The following is a 15,090-nucleotide window of genomic DNA, read 5'->3' as shown; positions in this document are numbered from 1 at the left end:
AGAGAGATCTGTTGTGTATGAAACTTTGGGGAACCAAAGAAGTGAGAAAGTCTACCTTTGCTCTTGATGCTTATAACCATGAAATTCCACCATGGCCAGCTTTTTCAAGACTAACAAAGATAACTACATTACCCAAAGTTCCACATTTCAGTGCCTCTGTAAGGTATAAGGTATTAATGTGTTTCTGGTGTTTTGCTGGTAGTATTGCTCACAGTGTGGAAGCAGAGTTAGCATGCAAGGTGCAACATCGAACCAAACCCCTGTCCAAAAACATCCCAACTATCCCCTCTCCCTCCCTCGTTGCATTATTGCCATTCAGTACAAAACCACAAGCAGATGTCTATGAAGGGGCCGAGATCTGCGAGACATCCCTCATCTTACCATTGTCCAGTAAGTAAAAGACTGGACTGCAGTGGCTGGCCCTCAGACTGGCCACAGGCTCTGGCAGGACGCGTGGGTCATTGTGAAGGGAGGTTGGGTAATGAACTGGAATAGGAGATCCAACAGAACAGACACAGACTTTTCAGGGAAACAAGGGAGAGACAAACACAATGGGTGAACTGGGAGAAACAGAGACTTGCCGGTAACAGGAAGGAAAACAGTTGATAGGTTATGAAAGGGTTAATAGGAAGGTTAAGGGCAACACTATTCAACTGGTAATGGGATACTTAAAAATTAACGAGCACAACATTACTATCACAAACGTCAGTACTACTACAACCACTATCACTACTACTGATCACCACTACTTCTACCACTACCAACACCACAACTACCAGTTAGTATTGTCTCTAAACTCACCAGACACAAATTAGTCAACCATCTCTTGGTATAAAAACATTTTCATTTTAAGTACTTCCACTGTCTCCATCAGTTCCATACAGGCAGTCAGTCCTCCAGCTTTAATCCAAGTTCTTTGTCGGTGTTCAAATCGTACATATATTCGTACATATACTCGTACATATATTTAAAACACAGAATAACTTACCCCATCATTTCAAGCTTATCATCAAATACTTTTTTTCAAAACAGAAAATCAAAGCAGTGTGTCACAACATGATTTATTCCTTTTTCCAGTAATCATGTATGCTACCCAGCACCTGAGACAATGATTAAAAAATAAATTAAAAAAACATCCGCAGAAATGCAAGTGAATGGAACCAGATGGATCAGATGAGAATAAGACAAAACATACACCAGCATTTTTGTGACTTCTTTCATGTTTGGTCTTGGAGCCCCAAGAGCTAATGTGTCTTTTAACAACAGGGTTTTCAGAAAAAATGTAACTTCACACATTCTATGACTATTATTAAACATAATTCTGTATTTACATGCACAGTACATCACCTGTTTTTGAATGCATTTATTGCGCAACAAACTTGTTGTAACTCTGTATTCTACATAGCTTAAGTTTACACAGTGAAAATCCTCAGGGGCATTAGAGACAGGGACATGATCAGAACGGTGACATCATCCGAACACACAGATCGCACAATTCCCACCAACCACCTGTTCCCATCAATCCTCCCTTTCTATCAAAAACACAGAGTCACTGAGGTGAAAACAGCTGTGAGCATCAATGCTGCACCTGAAGAAATGAGATTTAAACTGCACAAGGAATAGACCTGTGACTGTGACAGACAACATTACACGGCAGGGCAGAATAATGATTGCAACTGTTTTGGTTAAATGTGAAATTTGGTGAAGCAGAACTGGGTAAAATATGCAATTTTAACAGGGACACTTTTAAAAGGGTTCATGCAACCATAAAAAAAGCTTGAACTGTGTCTTCCTACATTTGCAGTTTTGGCAGCAAAACAAATACATTATTATTCACTTGGACAAAATTATTTTAGTTTGCAACTTTCAAAATACCAGACCACTGTTTAAAATTCATTGTAGCACAATTTGAGTTGAAACTGCACATCACAATATGTTGTGATGTGCAGTTTCAACTCATTGAGCCTCATACATAAACAGATTTGTTCTTAAATCGCACATATGAGTGATTTAAGAATTTTGTGGCATTCATTTTTCACAGCTTTCTTGTACACAGAGTCCAGACCTGTCCTACGTGTCGTGAATAGATCATCTCTGCCTTTTTTCACTGCAGAGAAAAAAGCTGTTTGACTTGAAATACCAATACTTGTTTGAGTTGATACATTAACAAAGTATAAATACATAACTACAACAAATATGCTAAATTAATACCTATTCTGTTTACCATATTTTCATCATCATGACTGCCAATTTACTGAAAGGGTTTTTTTTGTGTTTTTTTGTAGATTTTAAGACATTTATTGGTATATTTTGGTGCAGCAACTTCTCAATTTCTGTAGTTACTAGGAGACTTCTCATTCTGACAGCTGCCTCAGTGTCTCTCTGCAGGCCTCTGTCCGGCATCATTTTGTGTTGCAGCTCACACTTACTGTAGACTATAATATTCTCCTCCAATATGTCAGCGGCTGTCACACGACTGCCTCCCATCACGGAGCGCTTTGCTTTCGGAGGATGACTTTTTTCAGTATCCAACTTCATGTCAAACCATTTCCTTTTTATTTCTGTCACAGTGCAGAAATGTTCTACTGACACATCAGCTGGATTCATATTTTCAAATGTTTTGGGTCTCCTACTACTGACACTCTGAAATGTGTTATGTGTTTCTCTTCTGATTTCTGAAAGCAGGACCCTGTTTTTTTTTATTATTTGAGAAATGTTTGTAAATGAAACTTGTCCACAAACGGAGCAGAACATGGAGTATTATATGGCAATTATAGGAATGTGGATTAAGGTAATGATCACATGTCATGGACGTGTTCCTGGTCATGAACAGCTGGCATTCATCACGCTGAAACAAGCGATTTATGACAAGTTCAGGCAGTTAAGGAGTTTGTTGAATCCCACGTATGATTTTATAATTTTCCTCTAATTGCTTTGTGCAAAAATGTAATGCAACTGCAATAAACTGAATAATTTTAAAACATTTTAGCATTTTTAAAGAGTCGTAGGACCTCTGATAGACAGCTTGATAGGAGCAAAAATAAGATTTGAACATTAACTATTGGCATTATTAATATAATGACATACAATGGTTTATGAGTGTTGATATAATGTAGTATTTATACCTGAGCATCATATGGGAGGGTCGTGGAAAAACTGTTGGTAGGCTTAATTAAAGTTGTATTAAACCACATTGTGCCACAAGGAGCTGAGCAGGTGGCATCCGTTCAGCACACTGTATACTTTCAGCTATTGCCTCCTCCCTTTTCTACCCTGATGTGCACACTGCTAAATATATCTCGCTAGGTCAGTCACCGCTCACTGGCATCTCAGCTTGTTAGTCCATCTCATGACTGGGCCTGGCCCCCTACAGTACAGCCACACGTGGCAGAAAGCTCCCTGAGGAGATGTAATGCATAACCCCAAACCAAAACAATAGATCTCAGGACATAAAAACAGAGAGACAAAAGGGAAAGATATAGAGGGAGACAGTTTTCAAGCAGGAGAAGGGCAAATTACTGGGCCTAATGACAAAAGGAAGATAAGAAAAAAAGGTCAGGAAAAAGCGAGGGAAAGATGTGTGAAGGAGAGGTGGGAGAAGCACCTGCAGCTATTGACACACAGGGTGAATACAGAAGATGGCTGGCTTCTTTAATAAGCTGTCCACAGTCTGTATATGGCCTTGAATAGACATAGCACACCTGGTGTACCAGGCACAATCAGACAGCCTCTAATGGCCACAGAGATAGGTGGAAGTTGATATTCAGCAGAAAGAAAACAAACATCCAACTCTTCGCCTATGATGTAGAGCACAGCTGTCTCGCTTAAATGTAAAATGTCTGACAAAAAAAACATCTACAAAACCTGTTAAAAAAATGTAATTGTTAAAGTGATATTTTAAGTTAGATCTCACAGCTTTCAATCTTGATTTCACATTATAAGTCTGAAACTGTACTCTGGTGAATTAAAAATTTCTGCCTTTTGCCCCCAATCTGGCTAAATGTTAAAGCGAATCAGACATTCGATCACACTGTGCTGTTTTGTAAATGTCCCAATGCTTTTCATCCATCTCTCTCAGTCTCATTATTCTTCCTTTCTTCCATCTCTGTAATTAGCAGATGACAAGCCTGTAACGCGACAGAATGACCATGACCTAGTCCACATCACAAAGCTGAAAGACTCTCTGGCAAGACAGCAAAGAACATCTTGTCCTGGTTTTGTTATTTTGTTCTCATACTCCCCTTAAGAGGCTGAAAGGCAAGGCTGGCAAAGGACTAATGTAAGTACAGACAAGGACGGCTTTTAAAAAGACGAAGTTCAAGGGTGTGACGACCAATATGAGTATCATCCTGGACAATATGGACAGAGGAAACCATGGAGGTGCATTAGCTGGATAAAAGTCTTAAACATCAAACAAATTAATTTGCAGTGAATTTGTATTCATAGTGTTGTAAAAGCTGCTCAATTTAGGCTATTAAAGGACTTCAGAGCTCTTCCAAGGACTTCCAACATGAATGGATCTCTGGAATAGCCTGGGCAGAAACACAGCATGTCACATAAATTTATTTTACAACCCATAATTACTACGAATAAAAACTGTCTGAAGAACATTACGAATATTATAAAAGAAAGAGGTTGGGTTATATTATGTTTTCCTTTTTGCTGGAGGGAAGGTAGTGTGACTTTTTTTGGAAGAGTAGATTTATATTTTATTTCATTTTGCAATTCAAATAGTTAAGCTAAGTCTAAAATATGTCTCTGTATTAGTGATTTATTTGCCACCATCTACATCAGATTGTAGGGCCACTGAGACAAGTTTGACAATAACAGATAAACATGGATCTCTGTAGTCATTAGTGGAAAAAAACATTATTTCTCCTCAGTGCGATTCTTCATTCATCGATAGCAGCTTCTACCTTCATTTTATTCTACATGATAACAGAAAACAGAACCACAGTAAAGTTACCTGTGTCATAAAAAAAGTTGGCCTGTAACATAAATAGCATCACACATTGCTATCTTATTCTGTAGTGGGTGAATTTAAATGTATTGAATATAGTTGTTGAATGATCTGAACACACACAGACACACACTTCAGTCTGTTCTTCCACACGGTTATCAACACACCATAATATATAATTGCCATATCTGGGGGAGAGTCTTGTTTTTTTATAAAATGAAATATAACCCCTGTAATCTCTTTACTGTCCCTAAAAGAGATTCACTTACAAAAAATTGCCATTTAATTTGTTTTATTTGGCTTGAAAATGAAGCCTTGTTGCCTTCACGGTGGAGACATCAACACCACTGCTCACTTGCACTGCCCTCCAAGGAGCAACAGAATGTTTTGAAAGCCAAAAATCTCAGGACCTGATGGAGTTATCACTGAGTCACTGAGTCATTATTGAGTCACACTTTCCAGCCTCCTGCGGATACAGTACATTGGATTTTCTATGCTACTGGGCAACAAGATGCTTACTTGTTATGTCTGCAAATGAGCATAGTTGGAATATGAAGAAGGTTTTATTTGTCAGTTTGAATGAGAGTTCACCTAATAGATGGAAAAGCAAGATTCAGCCTCTATAAAATCATCCTGCTTTTGACAGATTTTCTGCTGCACCACCAGGTTTTGTATTGAAATAAACTATAGTTATAAATGTACTCCGTGTATCAAGATATAGCACATATATCCTTTACCTTTAGGATCTCTGGGAGGCATCTTGATCAGATATGGTTCCTGAGCTCCCTGGCCCTAAAGGTGAGCACACACAACCCTCCCCCGGGAATTGCCAGGTTATTTGGAAGGAAGCACTTGTGTGTCCCTGTCACTGGGAGCTGCAATGTGGAGGTAAATAGTTCCTACTAGGATCTCCCATGGCAGCTATCTCAGGTGACGGATCACAATAAGAGTTATTCAAAGACTTGACAGACCCAGGAGGCCCATAATGGAGCAGTGTGGGCTCACCACCTGTAAGCACAGCTGTAGAGCTTGTGTTTGTTGTCAGTTAGGCAGTGGGCAATAGTAGCATCCTTGGTGGATTAACCCTATCAAATTATTTTTTCGGCAACAAATGAGAAGCCCTGGTTCCTGATGAAACCCCCAGAGATTTTATTCTCCGTAAAACATCATCAGACTAATTGAATATTTGCACAGAATGGCACCATCTTCATGCTCCAGCATTCGTAACGCCTTAGGATGAAAATGTATGAATTCATCATTAGCTAATGATGTCTTATTACACAGAGATCCTTGTTTGTAAGAAAAATACTTTCACTGTACCTCTGCCTAGTCTAACAAAATCACATTTTGAGTTCTTAAACATCCTCCATCTCCGCCTTCAGGATCACATTTTCACAGAACTCGTATTACTTAATTGCAAAGAGTTTCAAAGATCCTAATTATACGTCTTCTGTTGGAAGGCTTAAAAAAGTCAGGGCTATTTCTGAAGATTCAGAAAGATACTGTACAAATGTGTGTTCTTTTCCCTGGAAACCATCTCAAAATTACAAATTGGCCATCAAGTTAAACATTAGAAAGAGAAGTGACACAGTATTACAGAAATAAGAGTAGACTCCTGTCATACACATCTGCTTTTATATTCTATAACCTATAATCTATGTCAGTGTAATTATAGTGTAAATGTGGTTTCCCTGTAAATAACCCACTTAGTATATCTATTATCTATGACTTGGTTTATCTATTATCTATTATTTGTAGAAAATATTCTGAACTAAATGCAAATATGTAATCACATTTAGTAGTAAACTAGCTTTCCAATAAACTCTTTGGAAGATAAAGTCTTATAAAGGACACAGAGCCTTGAAGTTACAGTAGATCACTTTGGCAGTGTCTTAAGCACAGATTTAAACACACTTACACACTCCCCATTCGACCTTTAAGTTCAGAATTGGCTGAGAATAAGTGTTTCCCATGATAGATACAAGTGCCTGATAGCTACTGTTCATATCTCACTATCTCCATTATGCATTTATGTTTCCTGCTCTGCAACCACCAACATGATCTCATCTGCTCTCTTTGCAGTCACACAGACCTCGACATCTCAACATCAGCAACATAAACTCTCATCTCTTGCATCCAACCTTTACTCAGTCAGTACCCATTGATCTCTTAAGCCCAGTTCAGACCAAAGATTCATGATCACATGAAACAGTTTTAAAACGCCACAGGGAAAAAAATCGCAGCGGTGTGAAGTGGCCTGTGTGAGCTCGACTGAAGCTGGCAAGTGGCGTTGCCATGGATGGATGGATGGAGTTTTGGACGGAGGAAAAGAGAGCCTAGGTTTTTAAAAATTTTCCCCCCATGTTTTTTGCCATTTCATCAATACTATAAATGCAACTGTAGCAAGTAACTCACTATCACTATCTTCATTCATATTTTAAGACGCTACACATTATATCCAGCTACCAAAAAACCTTGAAAAGCTTTCAGATAGAAGACAGTGAGTCGTTGCTATGGAGACGATGCACGGCTTATCTAGTCACATTGGTGTAAACTGGCAGGTTTTTGCAGACTGGCGCATTGCAAGTAGTTACAACTTTCAACTTGTCTCATCATGAATGGTTGAATGAATTGGTTTGAACTGTGTTGTGATCTGTGATACATCATGGGACACTGTCCTCTCATCTAAAGCAAATCTCTTACATGTTACTTTCCCATCTACCATCATATTTCTAATGTGTTATCGTTCAACCTAACTGTTACAATACATACAGAATAAACTACAAACATAAAAGACATTTGCATGATATGCTTCATCACATCATCCCCCTCTATGGAGGCAAGTCTATTTCATAGTATTACACATCCTGAAACATATAATGCAAGTCAGGCTCTGCTTTACTCTGAAGTGCTAGCAAATATTTGATTGACAGCAGTGCACAGGAGGTTTTTTAATATATTATGGATGACTAAAATAAATATTTAACAGCTTTGAGAACTGTTCTGTTCTTACAAATATGTAAGCCCCGAATTTATAAAATGATGCATTTTACTTCCAAATGTTAGCTGTTGGTTATCAGCAGTGCCGCCAGCTGTATCAACATCTGTTTAGGGCAAACATTCAGTTGGATATGATTACTTTAGTCATCCTAATCACTATATTTTGCTTTCTTTATCTCTCATTTTCTGCCTCACCAGGCTTCTGGCTACTTTTGTGTTACCCAGGCTCCTTCACCACAGTGGCAGAACATATGATCAGCATTTATGGGAAGAGTTGAACAAAACTACAAAGCTTAAGAGGCATTAAGGACAAGGGAAAGTGGATTGGAGATGTAGCCTTTTCTGTTGCTTACCTTTGTGATATCATACATCACTACACAACACAGAAATAGAGGAAAACCCATGTGGAAATGCAAAATATATCAGATAGACCAAACAATTGGATAACATCTACTTCCAGCTCTTTCACAATACTTTCAATTAGAAGTATACTATCCAATTACACCACTGAACATGAGTTGCCAATATGAACAGCTGTTATTCTCATCAAGTGAAGGTGCTCTGGTGATGGGTAAGATATCCACAGGCTGCATACTAAAGGTGTAGTTCAAGTTTAAAGACAACAGCATTCCAGCAAAGCTTTATAATGCCAATAACAAGGTGGACTTGATAGTGGCTGATGTGTGTGTTTGTGTGTGTGTGAGCAGGTTACCTGAAGTGGGCGACTTGCTTCTCTCCATGTCAATGGACTGCTGGTTGTCAGAGAGTTCAGTAAGGCCTGCCGCAGCCAATGGTAGCCGAGAGGAGGATGAAGTAGAATACACACAGTTTGTCAGGTTATGTTAACATCGTCAGTTGTACAAATTTAGCAGAAGTCGGATTGGTTGGCGTCAACCACGCAGAGCTCCAAGAAAGAAGCTTAGCTTAGTTTATTCAGCACACTTTGGGTTATCCATTTTGGTAAACTGCATTATCAGTCCCCAGCATTTCTCTGTATAGACATCATATTACGGCAATTAAGGTATTTGCTGATATTTGCGTTTGTTGACCTCTAAAGATTTCTTGGAGCAGAGTGGCTGATTCCTGATGTGACCTGCACTACAATCAGTTCAATTGTACAATCTTACAGTTAGAGTTACAATCTTTACATTGTATTGAAATGTCAACATAGCCATAACTGGGCATATACAGTATGTAGTGCAAATCTCATGATGAATTGGCATAAACAATCAAAATACAAAACAGAACAAACACCAATATGATCAAGATTTGATCAAATCTGATCACATGCACCAAGCACAGGCCATAAAGACAAGTCATACCTACTTCTACCTGCCAACTCCTTTTTTTAATACCACTACAAATTTAAATTCTTGTTCCTTTTAGTCTGACTTCAAATGTGGGGTGTTCTAGCTGTGTTAATTATGGCTTCATTAATAGCCTCACTGAGCTGTCACAGTTCAAAAAATTTGGATTAATTGAATTCATTCTCTTCAGTTTTTAGCCAAACTGAGCTAGGCTTTATTCACCCCACTAACTATGCTTCAGTTCAAATATACATCAAATGGATCATATAATATTTATAACTGCCCTTACTTGACAGATTAAAAGGAGTGGCTCGCTTTCTGCAAAGGACATACTGTTGGACATGACTGGAATCTGTTTCATATGGCCAAATACAGATATATCTTGCTGTGAGACTAGAAACAACAAGTTTCATTCCAGTCATCTCTTTGGTTTGTCCCCTTTGCTTTCTCTCCACATCAATCATGTCCAATCTCTATGGCAATCAATTTCTACCAAAACACTGCACCAACCCCTCTCATCACCCCAACACACACAGAGTCCCCCAGCCTTTAGGAAGGCCCGACTTACTCTGATAGGATGTACGAATCCTTTTCTTTGAATCTGAATAAAAGTTAGACAGGCCACGCATGCAAAACTCTGTCAGGCAGGCCCGCATGCCCACACCAGCAGCCACAGAGTCACCAATAGATGGGAGGAGGAGGGAGGAGGAGGACAGGAGGGAGGAAGGGAGTGATGGAAAGGATGGAGGGCAAATATTGTTGGTAGAATAGGTGGGAAAGAGGGAAAGGTGGCATCAATTAAAGGCATGTGGAATAAGCAACAAGAAAGGAAGGAAAGGTGTTGGTAAGGAGTATAGAGACAGAGGTGACATAGGATAGAAGGAAAGGGTGGTGAAAAGAGAGGAAAATAAGGTACCGCGGGAAGGAGAAAAAGAAAATTAAAAGAGGAAGGAAGAATATATAATTAAGTGAGGCAAGTTGGGGAAGGAGGTAAGGGAGAAAAAAGGAGGGGAGGGGGAGAGAGAGAACACACAGGCTTAGAGTGGAAAAGAAAGTGAGAGCAAGCAGCAAACGAGTTAGTGTTAGGGAAGGACAGCCAGGATAAACCCGCAACCGTAGCAAACCCCACAAACGTTGATGTGCTCAATTGCACAAGACATGAACTACTGACTTAGTAGGGAACATACCATTACTTACAAAGCAGCATCAAAATCACATAATTAATTTATGTGAAAAAAACCCATTGCATTTTAATTAGATGCTATCTGCCAAAGGCTGACTGTCCTCACATATTCATCCTGTTTTTAATGATAGATAACACTGTAAGTAGAGAATCACACCTAAAATGATCAATAATTAGGCATTATTTTATGACATGAATACATCACTTTTGTTTGACATATATATATGTAGTATGCACATATACATATGTGTGGCAACAACAGCTAAAAATGTTGTGGGGAGGACAGAAAACTATGTTTCAAAAGCAAGTTGGACTATTACAAAAAGCGAATAGGCCAGCAGCATAACGAAAGTTTAACAAGATCTATATATTTTCTGTGGCCTTTAGACAATGTTGTTAAAGTTTTTGTCTTCAGTGTTATATTAAATCCAAGCATTCAAGATCATAACACTGCCACCTGGGGTACAGAAAAAGGGTACAGCTATCCTTTTTCTCCTAATTGATTTTTAAGACCCAACACAGAAAGACTCTCACAAAAGAGGAAGTTGGGAACATTAAGTGCTGAGGTAGTCAGTAAAAGCACTTATGCAACAGCCAATGAAAAGACTTGGCTATAAAACCTAAGGTCATCCTTCCATCCTGACTGATATTTCCCTTCACACAAATTGTGATTACCTGTAAAGCATTTTCAGCTACACTGGTGGGAATTACGTAATAAAAAGAGTCCAGTGCTTTAAAATGCTTAAAGGACCTTCGACATGTAAAATATTAAACAAGTGAAGTGGTGGTTAGTTTAGGGTCAAATTAAAAAAAAGAAAAAAAGTTGTGGCACAATAATGTCTGAGTGACAGGGCTGAATATCTTTCCAGTATGTATTACGAGGTCATCATCAGCCAAGATCAGTAGCAGAGAAAGGGGGGTTGGGGGTCAAGATGTACAACAAGATCTCTGTGGCTTTTGACTGCAGATCTATGCTCAAGCAAGGCTAGAAACATAAAGGACAGAGAAATCAAACGACAACATGCATAATAATGCCAACGTGGAATGACACACAGCTTGTTAACATGCACTTCATGTCATAGTGCAGATCTGTGACAGGCATACTGAGATGAACTGTTGTTTTTGTCTTTGCATGTTATTGTGTGACAGAAAAAGAGGACAGAGAGGGAAGAGAAAATGGTTGGACTTATAAATGTTTTTGAATTCTGATTTAATTTTAGATTCAATTTTAATGTTGTTGGATTATGTTTTGTGCCAATAGCCAAAATCTCTCAATTATACTCTTTATGTGATTTTAGGCCAAAATATTTTTTCAGTCAGGTACTTGGACATTGCTGGGTGTTTTCAGACCCTTTACTTAAGAAATAATAGAAATACTACAATGAAAATTTAAATTTAAATTGTTACAAGTAAAAATGTTTCATTCACTATTTAGCTGAAGAAAAAATACAAAAGCAAATGTAATTGTTATGCAAAATGGGCCCTTTCAGCGTGTTATATCTTAATTATTATATTAGGAGTGAAGGAAGTATTTAGAGCCTTTACTTTTGTTAAAGAAGCAATACCACACTATAAAAACTCTACTACAAGTACTGGTTTGCATCACATTTTCTAAGCTCATCATATGTTTGTTATGTCAAATTGAAACTGTAAAGCAATTAGTAATAACCACATTGTTTTCTCTGAAATGCAGTTGAGTGTAAATATAATTCTTCAGGAAATAGAAATACTATCAAATACAATCAATCAAGTACAAATATACCTCAAAACTGTTCTTATACACAGTGCTTGATTAATTTGTATGTAATGTATTTTCACTGCTGTGTATCAGTATTACTGATATGTTGATATTTAAGCGACACTTGTACTGTTAGTCAAAGTGGAAATGGTTGGTTTATAATGACTAGTTTATATAGCCATCAGATACATATAGTAGAGTACCAGTACCTCAAAATTATACTTGAGTAAATAAGCTTAATTACTTTCTACCACTGAGTTTAATTTAACGATGACGATAATATCAATAACATATCCCTTCATCCTTGTGTGAACTCTAGTCAAAAGCCCTTAATGTGATCAACTGGTTTTGATCAAGTTAAGGGCTTAAGGGCATGGTATTGATCATTACACGGGAAATATAATCAAAGCACCTGCATTATTGATTTCAGATTAGTCATGACAGATTGATCAAATTTGCCTGATAAATCAGTCTAACCTTAGAAAGAAGAAAAGATACAGTAGAAGAAGAAAGAGTAGTGATAGAAAGAAAGAGGACAGGAGAGTAGAAAATACTGTAGATGGGACAGCGAGATAATCTGAATGTAATGACTTCATTATTGACACTTTATTGTGTGGATGTGTGTGGCCGGATCCCAGAAGTGTGTGTGTGTGTGTGCATGCTACCTGAGGTGGACTGTCTGTTCCTGCGGGGGGAGCGGGTAAGGCGCTGGTAGGGATCAGCGGTTCCATATAGATCCAGTGTCGACATACACAAGAGGATGGTTTTCTGCAAGTAGTCCACCACCGCTAGGCCATTACAGTTCCCAAATGCCAAACTGGATACATGCAAACAAAAAACAAAAGGAGGCAGGTGCACACACACACACACACACACACACACACACACACACACACACACACACACACACACACACACACACACACACACACACACACACACACACACACACACACACACACACACACACACACACACACACACACACACACACACACACACACACATTTGCATTTACATGGAGGAGAAAGGGTGTTATTAAGCTGAGACATTTACAGTGTTATACAGATTTATTTAACCAGCTTATACTCAATGACAAAAGGTACTGAATGAAGCACTAACAAATTAACTGTGACAATTTGGTGTAATTACTGTCAACAAAAAGCCTGTATTTATCTCTCACTGCTAGTGCTGCTGTTTTTGAACATAAGGCTTAGGCTTGAATGTTTTAATAATACCAGATTTACCATAACCCCCATTGCGACCTGCTACCCCTCTCTGCTCTAGAGCGCCTGGCTTAAGTCATCGAGAGAAACTTGTTTGCAGTAATTTTTCTATTTTTCTCTGGAGGATGTTCCAGTTGATCAGGCACTGACTGGAATAAGACAACAAGTAACTCAATCAGTGTGTTTTTAATCCAGCAGTCAGGAGCAAAATATAAAATAAGTGAATGGAATAAATACATATCACTCAAACAGAACTGCTGCTACCAAGTCCATCATTGCTCTCCTATATCCACCATCCATGTGTCTGAGACAGTGAAATGATTGAAGATGATTCAAGACAAGACAGCAACCAAAGAGTTGTCTCCGATTTGAATAAGTATTTGAAAGGACTGCTTGTCATGTACTCTATGTAAACATAAATTTCAGGACTTGACCATGATTGCACATCTCTCAGATGTAGCCTTATTCAGCCTTTCAGCAAGCAGCTACAAGTGACACTTAAACACAGCTTCAGTCAAACACAAACGGCAAAAAGACATTACATGGAAACAACATTCATAGATCAAAGCCAGAGGCTCGATAGCCCAAGAAACGTGGTGGGAAATAAAGGCTGTTATAGCCTGTCATCTGTGATATAGTGGTCATAAAGGGCAAATTAACAGCTTTAAACAGTCTCCTATTTTATTTAATTTATTTATTTATTTAACTTAACATTTTCTGAAAGTCCAAAACAAACCAACCCACTGCAAAAAGTATCAATACCACTGTTGTACAAACTAACAACATACATTGGGCCAAGTTATTACATTCCTCATAGTTAAGCTATCAGTGAAATTGTACTATGCAACTATAGTATAATAAACTATACTGCTATGTAGGTATAAATGGTATAAAACATTTGAGTCTTGGGTTAAACAACAGTGAACACATCCTTTTTTATAAAGACATTAATGCCATGAAGATGACTAAAAGAGATATGGCAATGTGTGGCTTTTGTTGGGACTGTGATGTGTAAAAACATGTAGCAGTGATTTATAGTTATTCAAATTCTACACCCTGGGTACTTGTGAAATGTGTTTTGATGTTGTTGTTCATTGCTGTGTTGTTGTTATTATATGATGTACACTGCCACATATTTTACACAAGTCAGTGATGTACAAATACACTATCCTGCTTGGACCAAGAGTCATTATTGTCATTTAAGAAAATCTTATACTTAAGTGAGGTAAAAAGAAACAAAGATTTTCTATTCCTTTCCTGTGAGTCTAAATGAGAATGTGTGTGTGTGTGTGTGTGTGTGTGTGTGTGTGTGTGTGTGTGTTAGAGGCGAGAGACAAATAATGCCTATGCCTTGACCCACAAAGACCTGTGCTTCTATTCATTCCTACCAACAAAGCTACTATTCAAATTTTTAAAGACTGAAATATATGTTTTAAAACGTCAAGCATTACTTAAGTCAACATCAAGTTTCATAATAATATGATAGCTAAAAGAAAGAAGGAAAAGCAAAGAAATGAGACAGTAGGCAGACACAAATTGTGACATGTGAGCCCATTTTAAAAACACAAACAGGTAAAACATACATTTCCCCAGTTCTAATCCTGTGTCCCTGGGCTACTCTTTCAGTTACCAAATATATATCAGGAAAATCCTTTTCTTTAAGTATTTTCACATCC

At 38.1% G+C, this 15,090-nt stretch overlaps 1 protein-coding gene across 2 annotated transcripts in view; it reads right to left on the bottom strand.

Annotated features, from left to right (window-relative positions):
- Positions 1–15,090, bottom strand: part of stxbp5l (syntaxin binding protein 5L) — a 150,455-nt gene that overhangs the window by 22,980 nt on the left and 112,385 nt on the right. Inside the window, exons 18-20 of one of the 2 annotated variants that reach the window (XM_062431651.1) lie at positions 12,851–13,005; positions 9,836–9,904; positions 8,673–8,738 (exon numbers count right to left, since the gene is read on the bottom strand). In XM_062431651.1, the coding sequence (XP_062287635.1) occupies positions 8,673–8,738; positions 9,836–9,904; positions 12,851–13,005 (290 nt within the window). The remainder of the gene's footprint in view (positions 1–8,672; positions 8,739–9,835; positions 9,905–12,850; positions 13,006–15,090) is intronic. The other variant, XM_062431652.1, reaches the window with a different exon arrangement.

This window comes from Scomber scombrus, chromosome 13, assembly GCF_963691925.1.
Source record: "Scomber scombrus chromosome 13, fScoSco1.1, whole genome shotgun sequence".
Classification (NCBI taxonomy): domain Eukaryota; kingdom Metazoa; phylum Chordata; class Actinopteri; order Scombriformes; family Scombridae; genus Scomber; species Scomber scombrus.
The sequence above is the reverse complement of the archived record's forward strand: the minus strand, read 5'-3'. Positions and strand labels throughout refer to the sequence as shown.